The 25669-nt window shown below is 45.3% G+C and overlaps 1 protein-coding gene across 1 annotated transcript; it reads right to left on the bottom strand.

Annotated features, from left to right (window-relative positions):
• Window positions 1-1338: 1338 nt before the first annotated feature.
• On the bottom strand, window positions 1339-24051 carry LOC100554917 (antigen peptide transporter 1). The gene is made up of 11 exons (XM_062969435.1): window positions 23365-24051; window positions 13829-13943; window positions 13574-13704; window positions 11114-11319; window positions 9990-10187; window positions 9746-9874; window positions 9066-9254; window positions 7266-7439; window positions 4917-5076; window positions 3635-3771; window positions 1339-3300 (listed from the first exon to the last, which is right to left on the bottom strand). Exons 1-11 carry the CDS (start codon window positions 23861-23863, stop codon window positions 3049-3051), a joined length of 2190 nt encoding a protein of 729 aa, XP_062825505.1. The 5' UTR covers window positions 23864-24051; the 3' UTR covers window positions 1339-3048.
• Window positions 24052-25669: the final 1618 nt, after the last annotated feature.

Genomic DNA, 25669 nt, shown 5'->3' with positions numbered 1-25669 from the left:
AAATCAAGATAGCCTTCTCCGATTGAAGTAAAAAGGTGTGATAGAGTTGGGTGTCATCTGCACATTGATGGTGGTACACCCAAAACTCCAGATGACCTCTCCCAGTGGCCTCCAATATTGATCAGTTGTGCTATGTTTCTATTCTGTGTAGAGGAAGCAGACCAGCTATTTGCTGGCAGCTATTTGCACCATGCCAAGTGGCCCAGGATCTTGACCTCAGTCCTAATTTAAACTGGCATACAAGATGTCATGAAATATATAATGTCATGAAATATGAATATATGATTTGTATGGAACTGTATGAAATGAATGAATGAATGAATGAATGAGAGCTAATAATTTTGAGGACACCAGTCTGTAGACTAAGGCCTACAATGACCTGCCTGTTTGTGTCCTACCTGCTTGCTGAACTGTAATTAAAAGTTGCTAATGAGACCTGAAATAGTTGACCTGCCTGGTAAAGTGTGATAAGAACTGGGACAGTGATAAGATAAATGTTTACATCAAGTTAAGGAAATGTTTACAACTGTTAAGAAGGAAGTCAACACAAGGCCAACGCTAATCAAGAAGAATCAACATCTGGTCCAGGAAACTGAGATGGAGCCAGGATGGAAGACATCTATCATTACAACTTTGGGACAACATCAGAAAAATATTGCTATATAAGTGACCTTATGACGATCCAGAAAGTGTGATGGACATCGACACTGTTCACCCACCATGCTCAGTGGAGATGGTATATGGGAAAGTGGCAGATTTGCAGGGAAGCAGTTTGGTCACTGGGCCTCCTTTTGTCATGGGAAGAGGAAGGACTGCGTTTTGAAGTCATGATACATGTTGCAGGGAGTCAGTTCTGCTGTATGGAAACAGGGGTTTGATCCTTGGCATTGTTCTTGGGGGGAAAGGATGCATTTTGAGGCTTTGAAGTTTTGCCATTTTGGAACTATGTGTTGGCAGGCTGCAGAGGAAGCAGGGCCTGGCCTAAGCAGATGCTTCTCCAAGGAGGGAGAAAGGATATTGTAATATTTGGATGCATGAGCAGGAAAGCATGTACATGTGTGTGAATACTGAGTAAAAATGTAACTCTCCCCCGCTTTGTTTGTTTCTTAGTCAATGTAACTGTAGGCTGTTTGTGAATCCAATGTAGTTCCATAGAATCTGTATGTCTGTTTGTCTAAATGCTGTTCTGTAAACGTTCTGATATACCTCTCACACTGAAATTGCAATAAAAAGAACCTATGCTTTAAAGTTATCAAGAGTTATTCATAACAAAGGGACACAATTCCATTGCTCTAAAAGGGAAACAAGGACATAAATAAGCCCACAAAGGAGACAACATCTATAAAAATATTTAAATTTATTCACATACAAGAAAATAGCTACCTTTATATCTGTCCACAACACACATAAACACAGTACACATAATATTTTTCTTTCATATGCAGAAAATATCTATGGAGAATGCTAAGCCTTTTTAGGTGTTCCTAAGGTCCCATGTGAAAAAATAAGGTTTGCCTTTAAAATTTTTTTTTAGAGAGCCACAAATTGACAGGTGACCTGAAGTGCCTGTGTACACATGCCTTGAAGTCACCTGGGACCTTAGGATGGTGTGTGTGTGTGTGTGTGTAGACAGGCAGATAGGTAGACAGATATGTGTGTACACCAGCTCTACTGAAATACATGTCTTTTGAAACACTCGCCCATATTCCCCATTCTTTGCCTGCCCACACTTGTTTTCACACATTTCACTGAAATACACAATACAGGACAAAATACAGGAGTGCTTCCAGAATACAGTACTCTGTTATCACACTTTGAATCCCTTGAACTGCGCTGGATCTACCCTACAACATCTAGAAGTTTGCAGTTCGGGAAGGTATTGGGAGTCTCCAAACAGCCTTACCAAAATTAGGATACCAAGTGGAATCATGGGGGTTAAAGTGGAATTATAATGGCTTTAGTTCTGAAGTGTGAATGGGCTCCAGAACAGACAAAAATATCCCAAAGTAGACAAGGAAACTGACCCAGGCACATGAAGGATTTGTAGCACAGAGAAACGCTGGAATCCGTAGCTGGCAGTTCTAAGGTACTGGGATCTTGTAAGCTTGCATAGTTTTCTGCAGTTGTGGGTTGTTATTTACAGACAAGTTGGCTTCAACCTACAACATCTACAAATAAGAGACCCCACCAATTTCAAGATCTTGCAAATTCAGGGGTGCTGCAGCCTCCTTGTTTGTGTCCATCTACCTGTCTGTTTTCCCCTTTTCCTAATGTTTTGGTGGAAAGGTAACAGCACTCCATGCAGTCATGCTGGCCGCATGACCTTGGAGGTGTCTATGGACAACACAAGTTCTTCGGCTTAGAAATGGAGATGAGCACCAACCCCCAGTGTTGGACACAACTAGACTTAATGTCAGGGGGAAATATTTACCTTTACTTTTACCTTCATAACAAAGTTCCCTTCTATCTGTGTGTTTTTTTAAATTCTTGTAGATCAACAGAGTGTGGGGCCTTTGATTTGGAATCTATGTTTTCACAAAGTCCAGGAGCTATTGCCTAGAGTATTTGGGCACACTAAAAAAGATGAATATGCTGCTTTTGAAAGGGCTTAACTATTCAAAGCAATTTACAAAACTTTAAATAATTCAGTCTTACAAAAAGGGATACCACAAAGCCTGGCTTATTAGAACAGTCTTCATCCAATATCAAACAGACACACAGTGTCTGCGGATGGAGTAGCAAAGGTATGGAATCACAACAGGGGGAGATATCTAACCCTTATCACCCCAGTAAGTGGGAGGCATTTTGCAAACAAAGGGAGGGACCTCAAAGCAAAAAATCCTCATTCAGGGGCCAGCTGACTTGTAAGTAAACGTTGAAGCTTCAAGTTTCTTTGGATTGTTTAAATAAAGAAAATCTGTAGCTCCCAGAATCCCTGTGGCCCTTCTGACAGGGGAATACTGGGAGTGGTGGTCCAAAAATTAAATCTCCTTTGAAGAGGTGAGATTCTGGAGCCTGGGACAAGATGCCTAGCTGTTATTTCTACCCTCAGAGAGGCCCATTGCCCACTTGGTGGGAGCCGTTGTTTCCTCCCCCTTCGGCCCCATTCTGCTGCCTCTGCACTAGCTGCCAATAGGCCCCCTTCCTCTCCATGAGTTCCTGGTGGGTCCCCTTCTCCCGGATCTGCCCCTCCTCCAGGACCAGGATGAGATCCGCACGTTCCACGCTGTGCAGCCGGTGAGAGATGAGCAGCACGGAGCGCCTACCACGAGCCTCCCCTTCGTAGATCTCCCTCTCCACCTGGAAGGAGAAGTAAGAACCACTCGTATTGCATCCTCTGAAACCATGCATCATGCTCTGTTTTCTGAACAGAAAATATACACTTTACACACAGACAAAAACATAAGTACATATTTCTGAATATAATGATTTTCAGAGGGCATTCTGAGTTATTCAACTCCTGGGAGGATACTAGGGAAAACTCCTGCTGCTCCATTCTTCTTCTCAGCAGGGTTTTCAAATTATTGGGGAGCATATTGTTCACCCAAGAAATAAGTAAGGGGGGAAGAGGTAATGGTCCAGGGCCCGCTCAACCCACTCCTCCTCTTTGCCAATGCTCCCACACCCAACTCACCTCCCGCTGACTCTCCGTATCCAGGGCACTGGTGGCATCATCCAGGATCAATACTCTGGGGTCTCGGATCAAGGCTCGGGCGAGAGCAACCCCCTGTCTCTGACCCCCAGAGATCTGGCCACCTGTTTGCCCAGCATCTGAAAAAAAGAAGGCAAATGAAGATGCTTTTCAGACTCACTCCCTTCAAATCCATTCTCTTGTTGCATCCAACCAAGAGCATCCATGGTTGAGATTCTGGATCATGCAAGTGGAATATAACACTTTGCTCACATCATGTCCATGTTAGAAGCTAGTAAGCTCTTGGGTAAAAGAGGACACCACCATGGCTATTTACAGGCCTGGCCAGGGAAAAAACACTGGAGATGAAATAAGGAGGAAGAAGCAACTGGACTTTGCCATGAAGTGAAAGAAAACATGGAATGCACTCTATTTCTCTTTCCCTTGCATTTGAGACCAGCCATTTCTTTGTGCTCTGAGTCTCCTTTCTTCCTCTATGTCCCTGCTGGTGAACAGCAACAACAATAATCCTGATGTCTGGGACTTGACAGCAGTTACGAATAATTTTTTTGGATGGGGCATAAAGGGCTGGAAGATATGTGCATGTCAACTAGTCTGGTGCTGTTGTTAGCTGCCATCAAGTCATCTTTGACTTATGGTGACTCCATGAATGAGAAGCATCCAAGTCACCTTGTCATCAATAGTCCTGCTCAAGTCTTGGAGATTCAGAGTTGTTGCTTACCTCATTGAGTCCATCCACCTTGCATGCAATTTTCCTCTTCTTACTGCTTTTTATCTTACCAAGAATTATCATATTTTCTAGTGAGTCATGTTACCCAAAGCTACATGCACTTAAGTAACACGATTCTGGTTCTTATGTTGCAATTCAATGTATTGCTTTTGACCAGAAATTCTTAATTTATGGACATTTTTGGGAGTGATAAATTCCTAGTTCATGGCATAGCTTTCATCCAATCCGACATACCACAGTCACTTGGCAACACCTTAAGCATCCCATCCTCAATCAGGCAGATGAGACAATAGAATGTAGGCCTTTTCCCCTAGTCCAATTTGTTCTACAGGTAGGGAAAAGCAAGACATGAAGGGGAAGAGAAAAGTGGGCTCCCAAAATCTCCTCCAATCCCTTTCCACTCTCAGTTCCCAATGACCAACAAAGCCTCTGTGGAACTTGATCCGAAATATCCTCTTCAACCACCTGAACAGGCTATAAGATGGAAACTGGTTGGATCATAGGAAGGGAAGGAGAGAGGACAATGACCCCTACCTGTGTTGTATCCGTGGCTCAGTCGAGCAACGAACCGGTGGACTCCCACTTGCCGGGCTGCCTGTGACACTTCCTCTCGGCTTCGCTCTCCCAAACCATAAGCAATGTTCTTGTGTAATGACCGGGCAAAAAGTACTGGCCTCTGGCTCACAAGCACCACCTGGGAAAAGAATATTGAAGATTACCAGGAAAAGCCCAAGCATGAGTATGGACATGAGAAGTGAATCTTAAAGTAGAGTAATTGTAGACTGAGAGGAGAAAGGAGCAAGCTAAAAGATACAAAATAGGAATTGATGATGGGCTTCCATGTCAGCATGGTAAATAATATGTTAATGTGAAAGCTATGCTTGTGTTAATAGAAGCATGCCAATAGCTTTCAAGCAAAGGAAGGTAGGACTAGGTCTAAAGTTTTGATGCTACAGGAAGGTTGATTTAGACTGAACTTTAGAAGGAACATCTTGACGATAAGAACTATTTCTCAATGGAATCAATAACCTGGTGAGGTGATCAGGTCTCTTTCTGTACATCTTCAGAAAGAGGCGACAGCCACCTTTGTGATGAATGAAAGATGTGTGGTTTGAATGAAATTCTATGAGATTCTATGGGGCCTATAGATGCTAAAGATGCCATCCTAAGATTGAGGCCTGGAAAACTACAAAAGGATGTGAACTGCTGAATTGTAATTAGAAGTAGCTGATGAGAATTGCTGACATTGATGACTAGAGACAACAATTAACTCTTGGTGGAAAACAACATGTTTACATTACTCGAGACAATGACTCTTTTAAGTTAAGGAAGCAAACACAATGCTCCTTAAGAAGGAAAACCAATTATCAGTCAACATCTGTCCAGAACTGATGGAGTCAGCATATTTTAGCTGGGCAAAACAACTTGTCAGTCATTTACAACAATCTGAAACAACATCAGCAAGAAATTGCTTTTTAAGAGACCTTATTACAATCCAAAATTATGGCAGACAGGAAGGATCTGACCACCACACGCTCTTCTCCAAGGGATAGAGAGAGATGTTGTATTCGCAGAATGACAGATTTGATGAAAAGCCATCTGGCCAACATTCAGGTCTCTTTTCCAGGAGAAGGAAGAAGAGATGGTAATGTATGTGTGTAGGAGTGAATGTTTATGTGTGTGTGAATGCTGAGTGAAATGTATAATCTTCTTTGTTTGTGTACCCAATGTAGCTATATGTAGTCTGTGTGTCTACTTTCTTTCTCTGTGTTGTTTTGTAATATACTCTGTCTCACTGTGAACAAAATAAAAGAACCTTTTTAATGCATAAAGGGTATTTATGACACCTGCTGAGGGTGCTGTAACTGGAAAACCTGCATTGAGCAGGGGATGGACTGGATGAGTCCCCTTCCTACTCCAGAACTCTATGGTGGTGTTGTATCCCAGCCACAGGCTGGCCAGATTCTGGATGAAGATGGAGGAGTTTTTGGGAATTCTGGATTTGGGATTCAAGATCAGCAGTCTGAGGCAGAGGTTAGCTCAGACATGCAGTTGCAGGATGAGCTGCTGATTCCAGGAGAAACAGATAACGGTCAAGCTGACATGAGAAATATTGAGGGCGAGACTTCAGCCTTGGAAAATAATGAGGATGACGGTTTAGCTTCTGACCAGGTGCAAGATAACGAGGAGTTATCTAGAGAAGGCCGTTTGACTTGGATGGGTTCCCAGGTCCGTAGAAGTGAGCGTTTGGCGCGCAAACATGAATCTAGCTGTGGGAAGAGGAATGCATTCCTAAGTTGTTATTAAAGCATGCTTTCACAGACTATTCTTTGTCAGTGCAATTTCATCGCTTCATCTGTGAGGAAGTTCTACCTAACCAGCGTTCTTGGATCTTTGGGCCTTGTTCTTTGGACTCTATGCCTTGTGGTTTATTGTGGATTCTGAAACCTTGTTCTTGGACTCTATGGACTAATTCCTCGCCTTGAGGATTATCTTGGATTCTTGGATCTTGTGCTTTGGACTCTATGGACTAATTCTTTGCCTTATGGATTATTGTTCCTGCTATGCTCTTTGAACCTATGGACTTAGTCCTTTTGGATTAATAGACATTTATGAACCTTGTGAATCTCTTGGACTTATAGACTCTTTCACTACAATTTTGAATTACCTTTTGATTGCTTGCTTGATTTACATTTTGCTTTGCTTAATAAAAACTTCAAAAGACTATCTGTGTGTCTGACTGGGTATCTATAGCAAGGTGAACTTAGTCTGAGGTGCGACAGGTGGTGCCTTCAAATCAGGTCTTAGTCTGAACTTAAAAAAAAGAATTCCCAAGACCTTAGCATGGGATTAATAACTATCCTGTGTATTCACAGACCTTACCTTTTGATGCAGGAAATGATGCTCGTATTCCTGCAAGTTTCTGCTGTCCAGCAACACTTGGCCCTTTTGGGGCTCATAGAACCGTTCCAGGAGGGCCACAATGGTGCTCTTCCCAGATCCCGAGGGGCCCACCAGGGCAGTCACCTTACCAGGATGCAGCTCCAGGGACACCCCCTGAGAAGAAGGAGGACGTAAGTATGGGAGAAAGCTTCCCAATTTCACCAGGCAAATTCAGTACCATTTCAGGTGGGATAGGAACCATGCAGAGCTTGAGACACTGTCAAATTCAAACTTTCAGTTCAAGAATACCTAGAAGAGTGCTCTTTGTAATATTTCACTCGTTTAAATTTAATTCAGTTCAAGAATATCTAGAAGACTGCTCTTTGTAATTTTCACTCGTTTCAATTTAATTCAATTATTTCATATTTTATTTTATATTTATCATATATTTCTTCTGAATGGAACTCAAATTACCCACAATGAACCAAAACAAGGTACATTAATTAATAATGCATCATATCAAAACAATAATCTACCACATTAAAACAAATGGTATTAATATTTTAAAAATCATTTACAAATATGACAATGCTGAAAAAAGTGCATCATCCTAATGAAAGGTCTTGCCATATAATGACTTAGTCCCTAAATGCTAATTCAAAGGTCTTTACCTACTGGTCAAAGGTAAAGGGAGGTAGGTGGCTTCGATCTCACAGCCTGGGGTCAACTACCACAAAGGCACCCTGCACATTCCCACCTACCATAACTATGAAGGTGGTCGGACTGAGAGTGGTTCTACACTGCCATATCATTCAGATTATCAAAGCAGATAATCCACATATGTACTTTGAACTGGATTGTATGGGTCTACACTGCCATATAATCCAGTTCAAAGCAGATAAGTTGGATTTTATATGGCAGTGTGTATGTGGCCTGAGAAAAAGCCCTCCCTGGAGGATTTTACAACTCAGACAGACCCATTCTGTCCACCTCACACCAAAAATGGAGCCATTCATTCTGCTGGGTGAGGACCTGTATTAAACAGGTTGTCAGAGTGGGGCTCTGTTAGATAGAAATGCCTCAGCAGTGAGTCTATGTGTAAAATACAGTTCTAATGGACATGTGATAACTCACCTGTGTAATGACTAAGTGGGTAATGATGAAATATCTAAGGGGCAGGCAGAAATGGGTGAACTGTTATCAGGTGACATTTATGACAAGGGGTTGCATCATTTATTTGTCTCTTATTGATGACAAGTCAGTAGGTGGGTATAAAAGAAGAGAGAAAACACTCTCTCTTGTCTGTGTTCCTTGTCTGCATTTCTTGCTGTGTGAACTTGTTGTGAGTATATTTCTGTATCTGCCAATTATTTGAATGTGGATCAGGCGACCTTAATCTGTGTACAGCTGTAAATAGTGTAATGTGTCAATATTAGAGCTTCCTGATATTCTGGATTAAAATTGTGAATTTATTCAACAGTGTGCTAAGAAGGTCAGATGTTGCAGTTATACTCTGCTGATAGAACTCTGCTGTGTTTTCGCTTGTCTCTGGAACATTTGTTTTTCCAACGTGCAGCATTTTCAGAGAGGGCATGATTGGGAAACTATAAATCACGAACCTATCAAGCGACAGGCTCAAAGGTCACATGCAGCCCCTAACCCCCCTTTTCTTGCACTTTATCAGGACACCTTGAAAGCCCCCACTGCCTTATTTTTTGAACAACATTTTTACAGTGAAGTTTTTTTCCCCAGCCACTTCCAAACTGCCTCAAAGGTCTCATTTGTCATGCCCCACATTACCTTCAAGACAAGGGAATTGTCCCGATCAGGATAGGAGAAAGACACATCCTTTAGCACCATGTGTCCCTTTAAATCTTGGGGCGCCAAGGTGCCCGAGGGGCTGATCTTGGGCATCCGGTCGATGTATTCGAAAACCTTTTCTGAGGAGCCGATCGCCTTCTGCACACTGGGATAAATACGGAGGAGAACCTAGGAGGAATGACATCAATATTATGTGAAGAATGAAATATTTGCTGCAGATAAAGAGGAATGTATGAGTGGGGAGAAAATAGCTATAGTATACATAAGGTGGAGTTTAGAAGTTTGTTTAATGAAAGTAAAAACTTCATAGTTCTAAGATCTCCCCAAAGGTAATTAAGGCACCATAATAAATATTTTAAAAGTAAGCATAATTTTCAGATTGAACCAACATAATTCCCTTTTTTGCAGTATCTTAAATCTGCCATTGTTTAAATGGAAATGAAAAATATCTTCAGAAGAACATTGATCATAATTACTGAATTCCTACGGACTATTTCAGCCCAATCTCATTCTACATTTTACCATAATTGTCAATGAATGAATCAGATGATTTGGAGAAATGTTTACTCCAAAATATTTAAGACTTATAGGATGAGATGTTGTCCCTCCCATACCAAAATGGGGAACCATTCATTCTGTTATCTCAGTGATTGGCTTACCTTCACCGCTGTGGAGAACTGCATCTCATACAGGAGAAAGGTAACAAGAGCGCCACTGCTCACTTGCCCCAATGTGACAAGACGGCCTCCATAATACAAGATGCCAACTTTGAGAGCCAGTCCTAAGAGCTGCAAGGAGGAAAAGTGGGGTTTAGCCTCAAATCCTTCTCCTGGGACCCCAGATAACGTCACAACACTCTTGTGTGGAGAAGGACATCCCTCTCCCTGAGGACCCAGAACGTACGGTGCTGGTCCACATGTTGACCGCATAGGCCACAGCCTCCTTCTCACTGAGTTTGTAGGTCTCCTGGAGTTTCTCCTCATAGCTTCGAGCCGCACCACCTTCATTCGCAAAGCTGCGGACAGTCAAGATGGCCTCGAAGTTCTCCACAGCCACCTCATTGGCCTTGGCAAGGGATTCCTGGACTTCCTGTGCCAGATTCTGGAAGGAAAGATTCAGTGGATCAGAACTTGGTCAACAATATCTAAGCACTCAACTTGCAAGTGAAACATTAGGAGAGAATACTACTGGAACATTGCTATACAGCCCAAAAAAAACCTCACAGCAACCCATGATTCCGGCCATGAAAGCCTTTGACAAGACAATATCTAAACAATATTCTCATTCCTGATATCATCATCTCCATCATAATTACCATCATCTCCTCAAAATCCTGACTTTCTCCAAATAATGAGACTCAAGCCAGTTTACAATAGATGTAAAAACAATACAGGTGAAAAACCCTCCATGAAAACTTCAATAAAAGTATAAACAGAACCCCCCCCCCCCCCCCCAATATTACTCTCTTGACCAGAATCCTTCTTTGTTCATATTTCCAAGTGAAATATACTGCTCAGTTCTGGGCACCACAATTCAAGAAGGATATTAACAAGCTATCATGTGTCCAGAGAAGGGCGACCAAAATGATCAATGGTCTGGAAACCAAGCTCTACGAGGAACAGCTGAGTGAGTTAGCAGCAAATGTCCTATGTAATTCTGGAATTTGGAGGTTAGGTTAGAGCACCATGCCTCACCAAACTGCAAATTTCAGGACACCATAGAATGTTGTGATGATAAGTAAAAAGTGGAATCACAGAACTATAAATAAGTGCTGCACAAACCCTGTATCTGAAGAGTGAATATCCACATCTGATATGTTCCCTCAGTACAACTTTATGGTGTTATTGTGAGAGAAGTCCTTCATTTCAATAGGGTTTCCTATTATCAATCATGTATCCATGCAAACTCTAAGAATGAATCCACTGCAGATATGGTATTTGTTCTGCTGTATACAAATTCAGCATGTTGAATCTGAATGACCCCTGTAATTGAAGCCTAACACAATGCGCATGGTTCTGCCTGGGTACCTGGTAAAATTTCCCCGTGAGCTTTGGCACCAGGAAGATGAAAGGCAAGGCCACGGTGGCAAAGAGAGCCAAGGGCACTGAGAGCCAGAGCATCATGCCGTAGAGGAAGACCCCCCGCATCAGATACCACATCAGCAGGCTCAAGTCATGGTTCAGGGCCTCACTCATGGCGTCTGTGTCAGATGTCACTCGGGAAGTGATGTCTCCTGTGGGCAGGGAAAGAAGGGTCAAGCTATGGCAGAGTTAAGATCAGGAGAGAGTGACATATTTTTCCTCCCTCCCTGCCTTGTTGCCTCTTCATATCGAGGGTCATCACATTATTCATTCCAGCTGCTCCTTCTCAATTTCCTCCACAAATGCTCACCTTCTTGAGCAATCTTCTCTAAATCTCCTACAACCCCTTTGAGATGCTTTCTATGCATTCCACTCACCTTACTTCCCCTCATGCAATTGTTTTTTGTTTGAAAAATACTTTTCAGCCATTAGTTGTTACTTAAAAAAAAAAAAAGTGACTAGCAAATGTTATTCACTGCCCTTTCTTTGCAAAACATGTTCCAAATGCATTCCTGGCATGCCATTTTACTTGTGTGATGGCATGCCCGAGTCTTTAGGAAAACTATAGTGTCTGGCTTTACTCGGGGGCTATCTGCATACCATTAAGATCAAGACCCTTAACATAAAAAGGCACTTCAGGCAAGGTGAAATGATAAATAAAATGAGTTTACTGAAAGCAAGATGAATAAAGGATTAACTCCACTCAGGTCTATTGAAAGATAGCTTAAAACAGTACATTACAAAAGAAGATTTTCTGATTTCAGTCATCTCTCTGGAGTCTTTGAAAGTCCTCTGTCTCTGGAGTAAAGCAATGGCTCACAAGCTGGAGCCCAGGGGCTGTCTTAGACTTCTTTCTTTGTGAAGCCTAAACTGGAAATAGGCTTCCGTTGTCTCTGGGGCTGGTGGTATAATAATGTTGCTGAATGCAGTGTTTAGTGCTAAAGATGCCTGTTTTGGATTGCTAGGCCTAGAATTTCCAGATAAAACCAGGCCTGTAGTCTCTATAGCTCTACTGCAGAAAAAGGGGAATCTAGCAAGAGAACTATGATTCAAGAGAACTTTGAACGGGCAGATGGACTAAACCAACTAAGGCTGGCCTCTGGGAGGATTTCATGCTACACCCAAAAACTAATACAAATGGAGGTATCTACACTATTGGGAAAACCTAAACTGAGGGAACTAAAGCAAAGGAGAGGAAAGGGCAGAGCCAAGACTTCACAACTTGCTTCTTACATTATGTCTTAAAAAAACAGCAAAATTGCTCCAAACCTATTAAAAGGAATACCCAAGATGAATCTTTGAAAAGTTATAAGGCAAGAAAAAAGATCACAGAACTTTTTTTTGAAATTCATGGCTCTCCACTATAACATTTCTTTCATAATTTGACTTTGCCCCATGGGCTCCATTGAAGCATGTGTCGTTTTGGAGTGATTCTTTGGAGAACATCCACATGAGGCCCATATCCCAACTCCAGTATGCAGTGCTATGTTCCAGTTTGACACCATGCACCCGTTTTTTTCTGAAACCGAATTTCTTTTGAAAGGCATACAGTTCCCACTCCCAGAAGTCATTTCAGTACAAAACAACATTTCTGGCTTGTTCATAGGTTCATTGCATCAGATTTTTAAATGTCACACGGCCACAGCAGCTGCATGCATGTGGACATATATATTTCTATCATCAAATTTCTTCTTTCCCTGCCAATCTTACTACACACCGGGCCTAGAATGATATGCAAAGCTGTCATATCTATATCTATAAAGGTTTTCCCCTGACATTAAGTCCAGTCGTGTCTGACTCTGGGGGTTGGTGCTCATCTCCATTTCTAAGCCGAAGAGCCGGCGTTGTCCGTAGACACCTTCAAGGTCATGTGGCTGTCATGACTGCATGGAATACCGTTACCTTCCCGCTGGAGCGGTATCTATTGATCTACTCACATTTGCATGTTTTCGAACTGCTAGGCTGGCAGGAGCTTGGGCTAACAGTGGGCGCTCATTCCACTCCCGGGATTTGAACCTGGGACCTTTCGGTCTGCAAGTTCAGCAGCTCAGTGCTTTAACACACTGCACCACTACCAGGGGCCCATCTATATCTATACACATAATAAAAGTGAAACATGTGTACATGTGTATGTGGAGGAGGTGTCCACTTACACAGAGTCCCGCCTCCACAAACAGTTGTAGTTGCCACTGAGCAGAAGATACCAATGGCCCTCCCTCCACTGACATGCAGGTTATAGTGAGCGCCATGAACATGTAGCCCAAACAAAATATAACTACACTATGTTGCCACTCAAAAGTAAAAGGAATACATAATGCATTTCCTACAGTCCTTTGTGTGAGGTGTGTGGCAGAGGAAAGATATGAGTTTAAAATGGGGGGGGGGGGCACAAATCAGAAGCCTCACCTGTCCGACTGGCCCGGAAGAAGCCTATCTCCTGGCGCAGGATGGAGGCGAAGACGGTGCTCTGGAGTCGGGTGTGGAACCGGTTCATGGTGGTTTTGTAGAGGTAGTCACAGACAAACTCCATCACGGCACTGGGGGCGTAACGGGAAAGGGAGTGGGTCTCCGACCACCGGCACCCCAATTACCCCCTTCCCCTGCAAAATATGAATCCAGGCCTCCCTCAAATCCTCCCATGTCCCCTGCCTTGCTCCATACCTGCCCACCGTGAAGACAGTCATCATCCAGAGGGCCTTCTGGAAGGCAGGAGTCCCAGCCTCGGTCACGATCCAGTCGGTCACTCGTCCCGTGTAATATGGGATGGCCATCTCCCCTACAAGGCACAATGAAAAAGGTCTCAGGACCCCTGGGTGCTTTGCAGGGAGGGAGCAGGTAAATAGGAAAATGGAGCTTGAGACCCTTTTTGGGTTGGACAAGGACTACAAGGCAGCGTATGGAGGGAGACAAACTTTTTACAAAATTAATTATATTTATTTATAATAAACATCCATTATATAGAATTAAATTAATTGATATAGAATTAATCAAGCAAGAGTGAAACAAATAAAATCCATTCATACTTGATTAATTATATATATTATACAGTTGGTGTGCCGTCCGCCGGACAATAAAAAGCTATAAAACTGAAACGTGCTGTCCTTTATCCGGGCGAACTGCAAATCCCTATAAGCTGTCCTATAGATATTGAACGACTGAGTCTGGATAACTTCAAAAAAGGATGTTTATTCATACAAGGTTGTAAACCTGGCACAGATCTTAAAGTTGCAGAAAATGAAACAAATTTCTATAGGTTTTAGTCACAGAATTATCCCTGGTTCCAGAAGGCAAAAGTGATTATAAAACCACTATACCCTAATCACGCTGCCTATATTAGAAGGAGAAACTCTTTCCTTCCCTATCTTTACAGCAAAGATTAGTTCTAGAAGCGATGGAATAACTCTGCTCCTCTAACTAGATTTCTTATTCCAGATCAATATAATTCAATACTTATCTAATTTGGATAGGCTTAGATTGGCCTGGTTTTGAGGATGATTTGTCCCAGTTAGCCTTGCACAGCTCCAGCACGTTGGAAGACTATAGCCAGAATGAAGCTCCAAAATGGAGACTAGACCCTGGTAAAAAGGGCGGTCCTAAGATGTTGCACTCTTTGACCAATCACTGCAAAGCAAACTGCAGCCAGCTCTTGCAGATTCCAAGCCACCTTTCCTAGGCCTTTGCAGCCAGAGGCTCAAACAAAATGTAAAGGAGGGAAAACAAACAAACGACCAATAGGTAAGGCAAACCATCGTCCTGGGGGACGGAACACTCCCCGCTAAATTCCCAGGATGTGGGAATTTACCAATCAAAAACATACAAACACCTTTGTATACACAACAATACAACAGTATAAAACTTTAAACATCTCCAATAAGCAACACGAGGTCACTAATTGGTCTGTCCAGGACAGACATTTTGTCCTTACTATGAGTCTTTACTTGAACTTTTCTAACCTTACCGTCAGGGCAAGGAAAGGTCTTTAGTATAATGCCCATAGGCCAGGCATAGCGGGGCAAGTCTTTGTCCTTTGGCAACACAAGGTTTCCCACCTTGGCATTGTCCTTTGGGTTTGCCAGAGTCTTCTGGTTGGAAGCTGGCTTAAGTATTCGGCCTTCCACCTCTTCCAGAAGTGGTTGGCTAAGGTCTGCACATGCAAAATTGGTGCCACAGTCCGACCAAATTAACTTAATTGGCCCTCTGAGGGCTATGAACCTTTTCAATGCATTTATGAATGATGAAGTGTCCATTCCCTCTGCAACCTCTATATGGACAGCTCGTACTGACAAACAAGTAAACAAAACCGCACATCTTTTGTTATTTACAACACCACCCCTGGTTTTCCTAGTGACAACCTCCCAAGGACCAAACACATCGATTCCCACATGGGAAAAGGGGGGGTCTGTCAAAGTCCTGTCCTGAGGTAACTCAGCCATCAGCTGACTCTGAGTCGCCGACATTTGACACACTTAAAAATAACACTGCTGACCAAACTTTTAGCATTTACCACCCACAGGCCTTCATTTCTAAGGGTCGCCTCAGTCAGAGTTCTACCTTGATGATGGATTTTCTCATGGTAGTGACGAACCAACAACAAAGCAATATGGCTATTGGGGGGTACAATGATGGGGTTCTTTGTACACACTTTGAGTTTAGCCTTAGCTAACCTCCCTCCCACTCTTAAAATGCCCTCCTTGTCTAGAAATGGGTTTAACTCACGCAAGAAACTCCGGCTGGGGGTGTCAAGCCCTTGTTCTAACCTGGCTATTTCTAGACTAAACTCATGCCTCTGAACTGACCTGAATATTACTCCCTTAGCCTTCAACATGTCCTGAACTTGCAAAGGCTGACTATCTTTGCAGACTAAGCGATGTATAAGCCTAGCAACTGCTCTAAGAAGACTGTGCCACTCCGAAAAACGTTCAAAACGGTGTGGTTCCAGGCAAGATCTTTGGCCCATCTTGATTTCTGTGGTTGATTTGCAGGCTTTCACCTCTGCACTTCGTGAGACTTGAGCATTCATAATGTCCGAAAACCTTTGCTCATCTTTCGAGAGCGCTGTGGCTTCGTCTCTCTCAGAGACTTTGAAGATGGAGGAATACTCTGGAGTTATTGCTTGGCAGTAGACCGAGATATGACTTAGGCAACTGCGCACAAGTGTAGGACGTCCACCTTTAAGCACCTGTGCTTGATTGGAGTCCAACGACGATGGTGGGTGCATCTTGTTTATGCACACTGGGCCTATGACTGTCCAGCCTAATGGCAATTGTTGTGCGATAGGTGCACCTGGAGGTCCTTTAACTTGGTCGTTCACACAGAACAAGCTCGGGCAGTCCGAGCCAAGCAAAAGGGCAATGTCCACATCTGGCCGAAAGGCTGGTATAGCATTCTTTAACCGTCGCAAATGTGGATGAGCCTCCACAACTTCTCTAGTTACAATTTGTTTTTTGTTCCGAGGGATGGAGGAACACTCAATCAGGTCTGGCAACTTGAACTGTCTCTTCTGGTCGCAAGAGGAGACAACAAAGCCAGATGCTATGCGACCCTACAACTTCTTTTTTCCTGCACACGTAGTCATAGTGTAGTCGACCATCTTGGTTTTAAGGTCAAACATGCGGAAGAACTCTGGAGTAGCCAGGGAGGCGTCGCTCTGTGAATCCAGGGCCACATAGAGTCTCTTTCTAAGCCAAGGGCTCTTGGCTGGATATACATCCGCTAGGCAGATAGGATGACAAACTCTGTACTGGTGCGAGTCAGAACACAGCTCTGTACAGGCGACTGCTGAAACTTCCACCTGCATCTCTGGTGCGGCTGGCTTGTCGGTGTCTTCGACTGCTGACTTTTCTTTTGGTGAAGCGTTCTCTTTGGGGTGGGAGATGATATTGGAGTTGTGCATTGCGGTGCAATGCTTGAGGCTGTTGCATTTCTCACACTTGATGTTTTCTTTGCAGTTGGATGCAAAGTGTGGAGTTGCTCCACAGCATCTAAAGCAGATTCCCTGCTTTTGAACTAGCTGTTGCCTTTCTTTGTATGTCTTTCTACTAAACTCCCTGCAGTTGGCCAAGCTGTGAGGCTTTTGGTGAATAGGGCAAAGCAACTCCTTTACCTCCGACCTGGGTTCGTCAGTCTTGTGTTGAGTTTCGACTGCCTTTACGCTGACAGGTCTATTGGCCTCTCTAGGTGGTTTCTTGTCCACTTCAGGTGCCTTCTCTGGCTGGGTCCCTTGGTATAAGGTGGGGAGGCCCGTCTGTGGATCATTCCTTTCTCTGGCTGCCCTGGTGATGAACTGGACCAAATGAGAAAATGGAGGGTATGCCTGGGAGTGGGCCTCCTTGTAGTTGAAGACCTCCTGTCCCCAGCGTTCTTGCAAAGTGAAGGGCAGCTTGGTCAAGATCTGCCTCTGGGACAGGTGCTGATCGAGGCACTTCAAACCGGGCAGTTCTGGATTCTCCTTGGCCGACTCTAATTCCGTAAGGAGATCGCTGAGGTCCCACAAGAGTTTGAAGTCTTTGAGTTTCAAAGCTGGGAACCTTTGGAGCTTGTCCATAAGAGATGCTTCAATCTCTGTGCTGGCCCCATACCTCTGCTGCAACCTGGCCCAGGCCTTTTCCAGGGCTTTGTCGGGATCGGCTACGTGGGCTGCGTAGATCTTCTTAACTTGTGAGGATGAGGCTGGGCCCAACCATGCAGCCAGAAGAGTCAGTTCTTCCTCAGGCAATAACTTTAAGTCTCTGATTGCTCTCTGGAAGGTGGCCTTCCAGAGAAGAAATTCCTCAGGCTTGTCCGAAAACTTTTCGACACCCTTGTCCTTAAGATCTCTTCTGGGGCTTCTGATGATGGAGACAAGCTGGGACTCTGGCGTCGAAGGGAACAATTGAGGAGTTTGCTGTTGTGGAGTGGACTCCCACCGTGCACCTTGCATCAACCTTTGGCCTCTTGGAGGGATGACATCGACCACTGACGAATCGATGGTTCCCTGTGCAGCTGTCTGTAAGGGCCAACTAGCACTTGGCCTTGAGGCCCTGATTGACTGACCTAGGGATTTAGCAGGAGGCACAGGTAGCTCGGGCAAGGGTGAGCTCCCCGCTATGACGCTCTGCTCTGCAGGAAACTCAAAAGTGACTTTGGGGCCCTGCTCTGGGTAAGGAGAGAAGTCTTCCTGTTCCTCATCCGAAAACTGGCTGTTTAAGCTATTAAGATGCACAAGCACCTTGGAAGAAGGGTCCTGCTTCGGCAACTGACTTACATTTTCTTCTGTGAGTGGCTCAATTAGGGCCTTGGCCAAAGTCTCAGCCCTTACCCTTTTGGCTGCGGCATCCATCTTTATTCTAAGCATCTCTATACGAGCCTGTTCTATTTGCATTTCGCTTTGTCTACGGGCCTGTTCTATTTGCATTTCGCTTTGTCTTTGGGCCTGTTCCATTTGCATTTCGCTTTGTCTTTGGGCCTGTTCCATTTGCAGTCGTTGCTCTTCTTCTTTAAAGGGAAGGGTGAGATCAGCTGCCTTAGCATCAGCCTCCGCCCCCGCTACCTTGCTCTTTAGCTCCAGACGTGCAGCCTCCTTAATGTGCAAGGCAGCTAGGGAAGAGATGGCACTCCCAGCAGCAGAAGACTTGCTAGAGTGGCTATGTTTAAATGATGCACACTCCCTTAGTTTAGATACCTGGCTAGAGCGGTTGGACTTAAGACTAAGTGCCACAGCAGGTGATTTTAAAAGATTGGTCTCATGGCTGCATAAGGAAGACTGATTTCCTTTTGGCTCAGACCTTAGATTAACAGGTGGAGAACTAAATTCCAAGGCATCTAGAATTGCCCTCACCTTATTTTCTTTCTCATTAGTGTCAGCTAAGACACTCACTATTTCTAACTCTGAATCCTTGGCGTTAATGCGCTCGAGGACCTGGACTATCTTAGACACCAAACCCCTCCAAATACCGAAGGTCTCTTCAAGGTCTGTCTGTAATATGGATGGCACCCTTGTAATACCCAAGCTCTCAATTCTGTCCATTAATGTTACAATTCGCTCCCATGCCGAACCTAACCTCACATGGAGGAGCTCCTTTTCATCTATTAGATGGGCTAGCATCTTGGCTGAAGGGTGCTTTATCCTTTGGGGCCTTTCATTCCTACTTTCAGCCTCAGAAGGAGGTATACCATCTGTATCATCTTGAAATTGCATAGACATTATGTATTCTTAATAGCAAGTAAATTTACAACAAAGGCAAATACAACATACCAGCAAGTAAATTTACAAAAAAAGCAAATGCAATATATAATACAATGCACAACACTTAACCATAGCAATATATATCACTAAGTAACTATACTTTACAAAGATTGTGACCTTTGGCGCCAGACTTTGGTAGGCAAGCTGCAAAATGTCAACTGACAGCAACTTGCCACTTGATACCTCCCTTGCCCGAGTGACGTAAACTGCCAAAATGGCGACTTCGCCAAATTTTCAAGCACCTCGTGCTCTGCGGCTCGAGGCCTGCCGCCGAAGGAGCACCGAGGCTGGCTTTGGAAAGGAGGAGAGAAGAGACGCCTCCTCCCCGCTGTGAAGGGAGGTCACCACCGCAGGTCGATGAAGCAGGTCACCACCGCAGGACGATGAGGCAGGTCACCACCGCAGGACGATGAGGCAGGTCACCACCGCAGGACGATGAGGCAGGTCACCACCGCAGGACGATGAGGCAGGTCACCACCGCAGGACGATGAGGCAGGTCACCACCGCAGGACGATGAGGCAGGTCACCACCGCAGGACGATGAGGCAGGTCACCACCGCAGGACAATGAGGCAGGTCACCACCGCCAGGCGACCGTCCCGGCCGAGCGCTTCTGGACTCACCACCTCCGTGTAAGCCCAGGACCTACTGCTGGAGCTCCGCGGCTCGATGCCTGCCACCGAAGGAGCTCGGGGTAGATTGCTGGGTTTTGCACAGCCGTGCAATTGCAGAAACAGCCGCAGGGCTACGCGCACACACGCAAGCTGAAAAGCAGGATACTGCAGAGGCTGAAGAAATGGAGCCCCACTCTCTCACTTGCCTTTCGGCCTGGCAGCAAGCTTTCACTGCAACAGACCACAAAATCAAAGTCTCTATGGCCGTGCAAGCTAGCTGAAGCGGAAAAACCGCTGATCGTCCTCAAAACTGTGCCGTCCGCCGGACAATAAAAAGCTATAAAACTGAAACGTGCTGTCCTTTATCCGGGCGAACTGCAAATCCCTATAAGCTGTCCTATAGATATTGAACGACTGAGTCTGGATAACTTCAAAAAAGGATGTTTATTCATACAAGGTTGTAAACCTGGCACAGATCTTAAAGTTGCAGAAAATGAAACAAATTTCTATAGGTTTTAGTCACAGAATTATCCCTGGTTCCAGAAGGCAAAAGTGATTATAAAACCACTATACCCTAATCACGCTGCCTATATTAGAAGGAGAAACTCTTTCCTTCCCTATCTTTACAGCAAAGATTAGTTCTAGAAGCGATGGAATAACTCTGCTCCTCTAACTAGATTTCTTATTCCAGATCAATATAATTCAATACTTATCTAATTTGGATAGGCTTAGATTGGCCTGGTTTTGAGGATGATTTGTCCCAGTTAGCCTTGCACAGCTCCAGCACGTTGGAAGACTATAGCCAGAATGAAGCTCCAAAATGGAGACTAGACCCTGGTAAAAAGGGCGGTCCTAAGATGTTGCACTCTTTGACCAATCACTGCAAAGCAAACTGCAGCCAGCTCTTGCAGATTCCAAGCCACCTTTCCTAGGCCTTTGCAGCCAGAGGCTCAAACAAAATGTAAAGGAGGGAAAACAAACAAACGACCAATAGGTAAGGCAAACCATCGTCCTGGGGGACGGAACAGTTGGCCCTTTGTGACCAAATCTACAGATATGACCAAAACTATTTTTTTAATCCAAAAAGCAAACCTTGATTTTGCAAGGCACCAAATGATTATATTTCCTGCAGTACTCTCCCACCATTTTACAGATCTTTAGGCTTTCTTGCAGACCGAAAGGTCCCAGGTTCAAACCCCGGGAGCGGTGTGAGCAGCCGCTGTTAGCTCCAGCTCCTGCCAACCTAGCAGTTCGAAAACATGCCAATGTGAGTAGATCAATAGGTACCGCTCCAGCGGGAAGGTAACGGCGCTCCATGCAGTCATGCCAATGGCCACATGACCTTGGAGGTGTCTACGGACAACACCAGCTCTTGGGCTTAGAAATGGAGATGAGCACCAACCCCCAGAGTCAGACATGACTGGACTTAATGTCAGGGGAAATCTTTACCTTTACTAGGTTTTCTTCAGCATTGGTTTGAGTTGTTTGATATTTTACTACACCATTGTAACTCAAGGGATTTGGGCATCTATGGATTTAGGTATCCAAGGGTGGTCCTGGAACCAAACCCAGCTAGATACCAAGGGCCCACAGCATGAATGCATGCATATCTGTGTGAATTAAACTTGAACCCACTGAGTGACCTTGGGCAAGCCTCAGATGAAGTCCCACCCTTAAACAAATCCTGACAATGAAACTCTATGATAGGATCACCATAAGTTGGAAATGGCTTGAAGATATACAACAAAAAAGGCAGTTCCTGGCATCCTAGGACTGTAGCTCAATGGTATGGAGTTGCAGTTTGATGAGGCACCAGGCCTCTGACAGAAAAGGCTAGAGATCTTGTACAACTATAGATTCCATTATTCCATCATGTTAAGGCAGGGGAGTTAATGTGCTATCAAATTGCACTGGTTTTGCAGTATAGATATACCCTAATTCCAACCCAATCACTCATCCATGGAAGATGCCACCAGGAGACTAGTGATGGCTACAAAACAGGCTGAGGGTTCCCTTATTTTTCTCTTTTGCTCCTCCAGTACCTGGTGCCTTTTTCAGGTGTCAAGGTAGACAGACATGCTTCCAAAGGGTCTGGGGTGTGGTGCAGCTGTGCCTAGGCCCAGAAGCAGAAGGCCCTGCATCCCATTGTCCTGTCCTTGAAGGGAGGGAAGTAGGGCTAGGTACAGCTCCATCACACTTGGGACCAAACACAAACAAAAACCTACTCTGCATCCCAACTCTTACTGCGTTAGCCTTGGAAGGAGAGAAGAAACAGGTACAGCTCCAACATACCTAGGCCTAGAAGCAGATGAAAGCCCTTCCTGCATCCCAACTGCTATGCCCTGACCCTGGAGGGAGAGGAGCAGTATCTGCTGGACTTTATCCTTCCCACACTGCCATCCTCTTTCTCTTTTCTGTCTTAATTAGATTGCAAATCAGCAGGGAGCTGTCCTATTCTTCTTTCACAGGTAAAGCATCAATGTACTGCACTGGAGTCACATAAATAAATGACCATCACCATCATCTATACCCAGCCAACTATGCCTCATCAAGGTAGACCTGCTTCCCAGGTGGGAGGCTGAGGGAGATGGGTCAAGATGACCAAACAGGCACTGTCAACGTTTTTAGCTGACATATCTAGATCCAGGGAAGTCATGTTCCCCCTCTATTCTGCCTTGGTCAGACCACACCTGGAATACTGTGCTCAATTCTGGGCACCACAGTTGAAGGGAGATGTTGACAAGCTGGAAAGCGTCCAGAGGAGAGCGACTAAAATGATCAAAGGTCTGGAGAACAAGCCCTATGAGGAGCGGCTTAAAGAACTGGGCATGTTTATCCTGCAGAAGAGAAGGCTGAGAGGAGACATGATAGCCATGTACAAATATGTGAGGGGAAGTCCTAGGGAGGAGGGAGCAATCTTGTTTTCTGCTGCCCTGCAGACTAGGACACGGAACAATGGCTTCAAGCTACAGGAAAGGAGATTCCACCTGAACATCAGGAAGAACTTCCTCACTGTGAGAGCTGTTCAGAAGTGGAACTCTCTCCCCCGGGCTGTGGTGGAGGCTCCTTCTTTGGAGGCTTTTAAGCAGAGGCTGGATGGCCATCTGTCGGGGGTGCTTTGAATGCGATTTCCTGCTTCTTGGCAGGGGGTTGGACTGGATGGCCTGTGAGGTCTCTTCCAACTCTACTATTCTATGATTCTATATCTCAATGCAATGACCTTGTAGTTTGGTGAACCACCAACGTCTTTGCCAGAGAAGATCAAAGATCATCCCATGATTCCACCACAATGGAGCCATGGTAAAGTGCTTTCAAGATGCACCCATTCCCCACTGTTGATGTCCCAAATCTCTCTACTCACCCAGGGAGGAGGCCACCAGGAGCCCAGCGATGGCCACAAACCGCAGTGCCTCTGGCCTCATGCTGCCCACCAGGCGCCCCAGGGAGGCCGAGGGGGCCCCCATCTTCTTCTCCTGGTCTCCTCCATTCTGTGGTGCTCCATTCAGGTGGTGCCAGAGGAGGGCCACGGCCCCCACGGCCATATAGTGCAGGGCCAGGGTGTCCGCTCTGCCCCAGGAAAGAGCCCCGGAAGGGAAGAAGGACTGCAAGGTGGCGCAGCAGGGGGGCAGCAGGGCCAGGAGGGCAGCCGAGGGCAGCAGGGTGGAGACCAAGCTGGGGGGCAGGCCTGGCCGAAGGAAGAGTGCCCCCAGGATCAGCACCAGACCCCGCAGAAGGGCCAGGCCCCACAGGGAGGGCAGTGGGCCCCACAGGAAGGGCAGGGGCCACAGCTGGGACAGGCCCAGGGACCCCACGTCCACCAGCAGGAGCAGCAGCAAGGGGCGCAGCAGGGGGGACATCATGAAGAAGGGCTGGAGGGAGGCAAGGAGAAGTCCTCTTCCTTCCTTCCTTCTTGCTTTCCCGTCGTCTTGCTCTCCTTCCTTCCTTCCTCCCTCCCTTCCTTCCTTCTTGATTTCCTTTCTTCCTTCTTGCTTTCCTTCCTTCCTTCCTTCCTTCCTTCCTTCCTTCCTTCCTTCCTTCCTTCCTTCCTTCCTTCCTCCTTCCTTCCTTCCTTCCTTCCTTCCTTCCTTCCTTCCTTCCTTCCTTCCTTCCTTCCTTCCTTCCTTCCTTCTTGATTTCCTTCCTTTCTCAATCAGACAGATTCAAGGAGAGAATGAAGCCGTGATGTTCTTCTGATAAGAGTTCTTTTGACACCCTCCGGCGGGTCTTTCTTTCTGTCTCCCAAAAGAGGCGGAATAAGAATGGGATCCAGAGGAATGGAGAAGGAAAATAGGAAGAATGTAGAAGTCCCAGGGATTGACAGACTCCTCATCCGTGCAGCTGGGAAGTCCCTGCTTGGGAAGCCCCTCCGCCGGCTGCCTTCTTCCAAGAGGCGCGCTGCTTTCCGAGAATCCGAAAGCGAAACCGGTTCGCTTCAACAGAGAGGGAGGAGAAACGCATCTAAAGAGAGGGCCCTGTGCATTTTTCGATTGGTGTGGTTTTTTATATGTATGTGTGAGTTGTGCATTTTATAAAGTGATGCGCATTCTCATATAAATATATTTAGCATCAACCCATTGCTTCCAAACTTTGTTCCCACTCTACAGGTGGGGATGGGGGATTAAAGAAGCCTCGTTCTCTTGTGTTTGGAAAGGTTTTCCCTCTGCAGTGGCTCAGAGGCACCCTTTCTTCTTCCTTCTGTCCCTCCTAAGAGTTGCCTGTGTCAGCACAAAAGGAGCCAAGCAAGGGAGAGGGCAGGACGCGGCGTGGGACGCTTTGGAAGGGAGCCCACCCCTTCATCCAGGAGCCTGAGGACTCCCTTTCTTCCCTCCCCCTCCATAGCCCCCTCCCTCAGCACCCTCTTTCCCTCCTTCTTCTCCTTTCCTTCCTCCTCCCCTCTGGCAAACAGGGAAGCTTTCCTAGGTTAAAGACATTGCAGAGAGAGATGGAGGTTTAGTCTTTAAAGGAAGCAGAGAAGGAGTGGGTGCCTCTACACCAGGCATGGGCCAACTTGGGCCCTCCAGGTGTTTTAGACTTCAACTCCCACAGTTCCTAACAGGCAGCAGGCCAAAACTCTTGGAGGAAGCACTGAAGTTTGCTCATGCCTCTTCTACACCACAAGGGTCAAACTCAAGGCCTGTGGTCCAAATCTGAGCCACGATGTCCTTTTACGTGGCCCTCCAGATATATGCTGGACTACAGCTCCTGTCTTCCTCATCATTAAACATCATAACTAGACCTGATGGGAGTTGGGATACAGTCACACCTCAGAGGCTGCAGGTTGTTCTATTCAGTTAGGAGAGTGGGTTTGGATTGAGATACAAGGCTTCTGGGCATCATGTCTGCCTTTATAATGTCCTTCAACCTTTCCCCAACCTCAGATCCACAAGGGCTGTTGGGCTGCCATTCCCAATATCCCCAGTCAAAGGTGATGGAAGTTGTCGTCCAATAACATCTGGGAACCCAAACGGAATATACTGTGTCCAATTCTGGGCTTGATTCTAAGCTGGAAGGTGTCCAGAGGAGAACAACTAGAAGGATTAAAGATATGTAGACCATGAATCCATATGAGGAACATCTCAAAGAGCTGGATCTGTTTAGCCTCAGAAGAGGAGTTTGAGAAGAGACATGAGAGCCATGTATCAATATGTGAAAGGGTATCATAAGGA

The sequence above is a fragment of the Anolis carolinensis genome, chromosome 2 (assembly GCF_035594765.1).
Source record: "Anolis carolinensis isolate JA03-04 chromosome 2, rAnoCar3.1.pri, whole genome shotgun sequence".
In the NCBI taxonomy this organism is placed as follows: domain Eukaryota; kingdom Metazoa; phylum Chordata; class Lepidosauria; order Squamata; family Dactyloidae; genus Anolis; species Anolis carolinensis.
The sequence above is the reverse complement of the archived record's forward strand: the minus strand, read 5'-3'. Positions and strand labels throughout refer to the sequence as shown.

What these genes read in the sequence shown, in the direction of transcription:
- LOC100554917 (XM_062969435.1), bottom strand. Translation starts at nt 23,863, where the DNA reads ATGATGTCCCCCCTGCTGCGCCCCTTGCTGCTGCTCCTGCTGGTGGAC. An exon ending in CCTGGTGGCCTCCTCCCTGG is followed by an intron (nt 13,944 to 23,364) that starts GTGAGTAGAGAG and finishes TGTGCCTTGTAG; the next exon opens with GGGAGATGGCCATCCCATAT. An exon ending in ATACGGAGAGTCAGCGGGAG is followed by an intron (nt 3,301 to 3,634) that starts GTGAGTTGGGTG and finishes TTCTCCTTCCAG; the next exon opens with GTGGAGAGGGAGATCTACGA.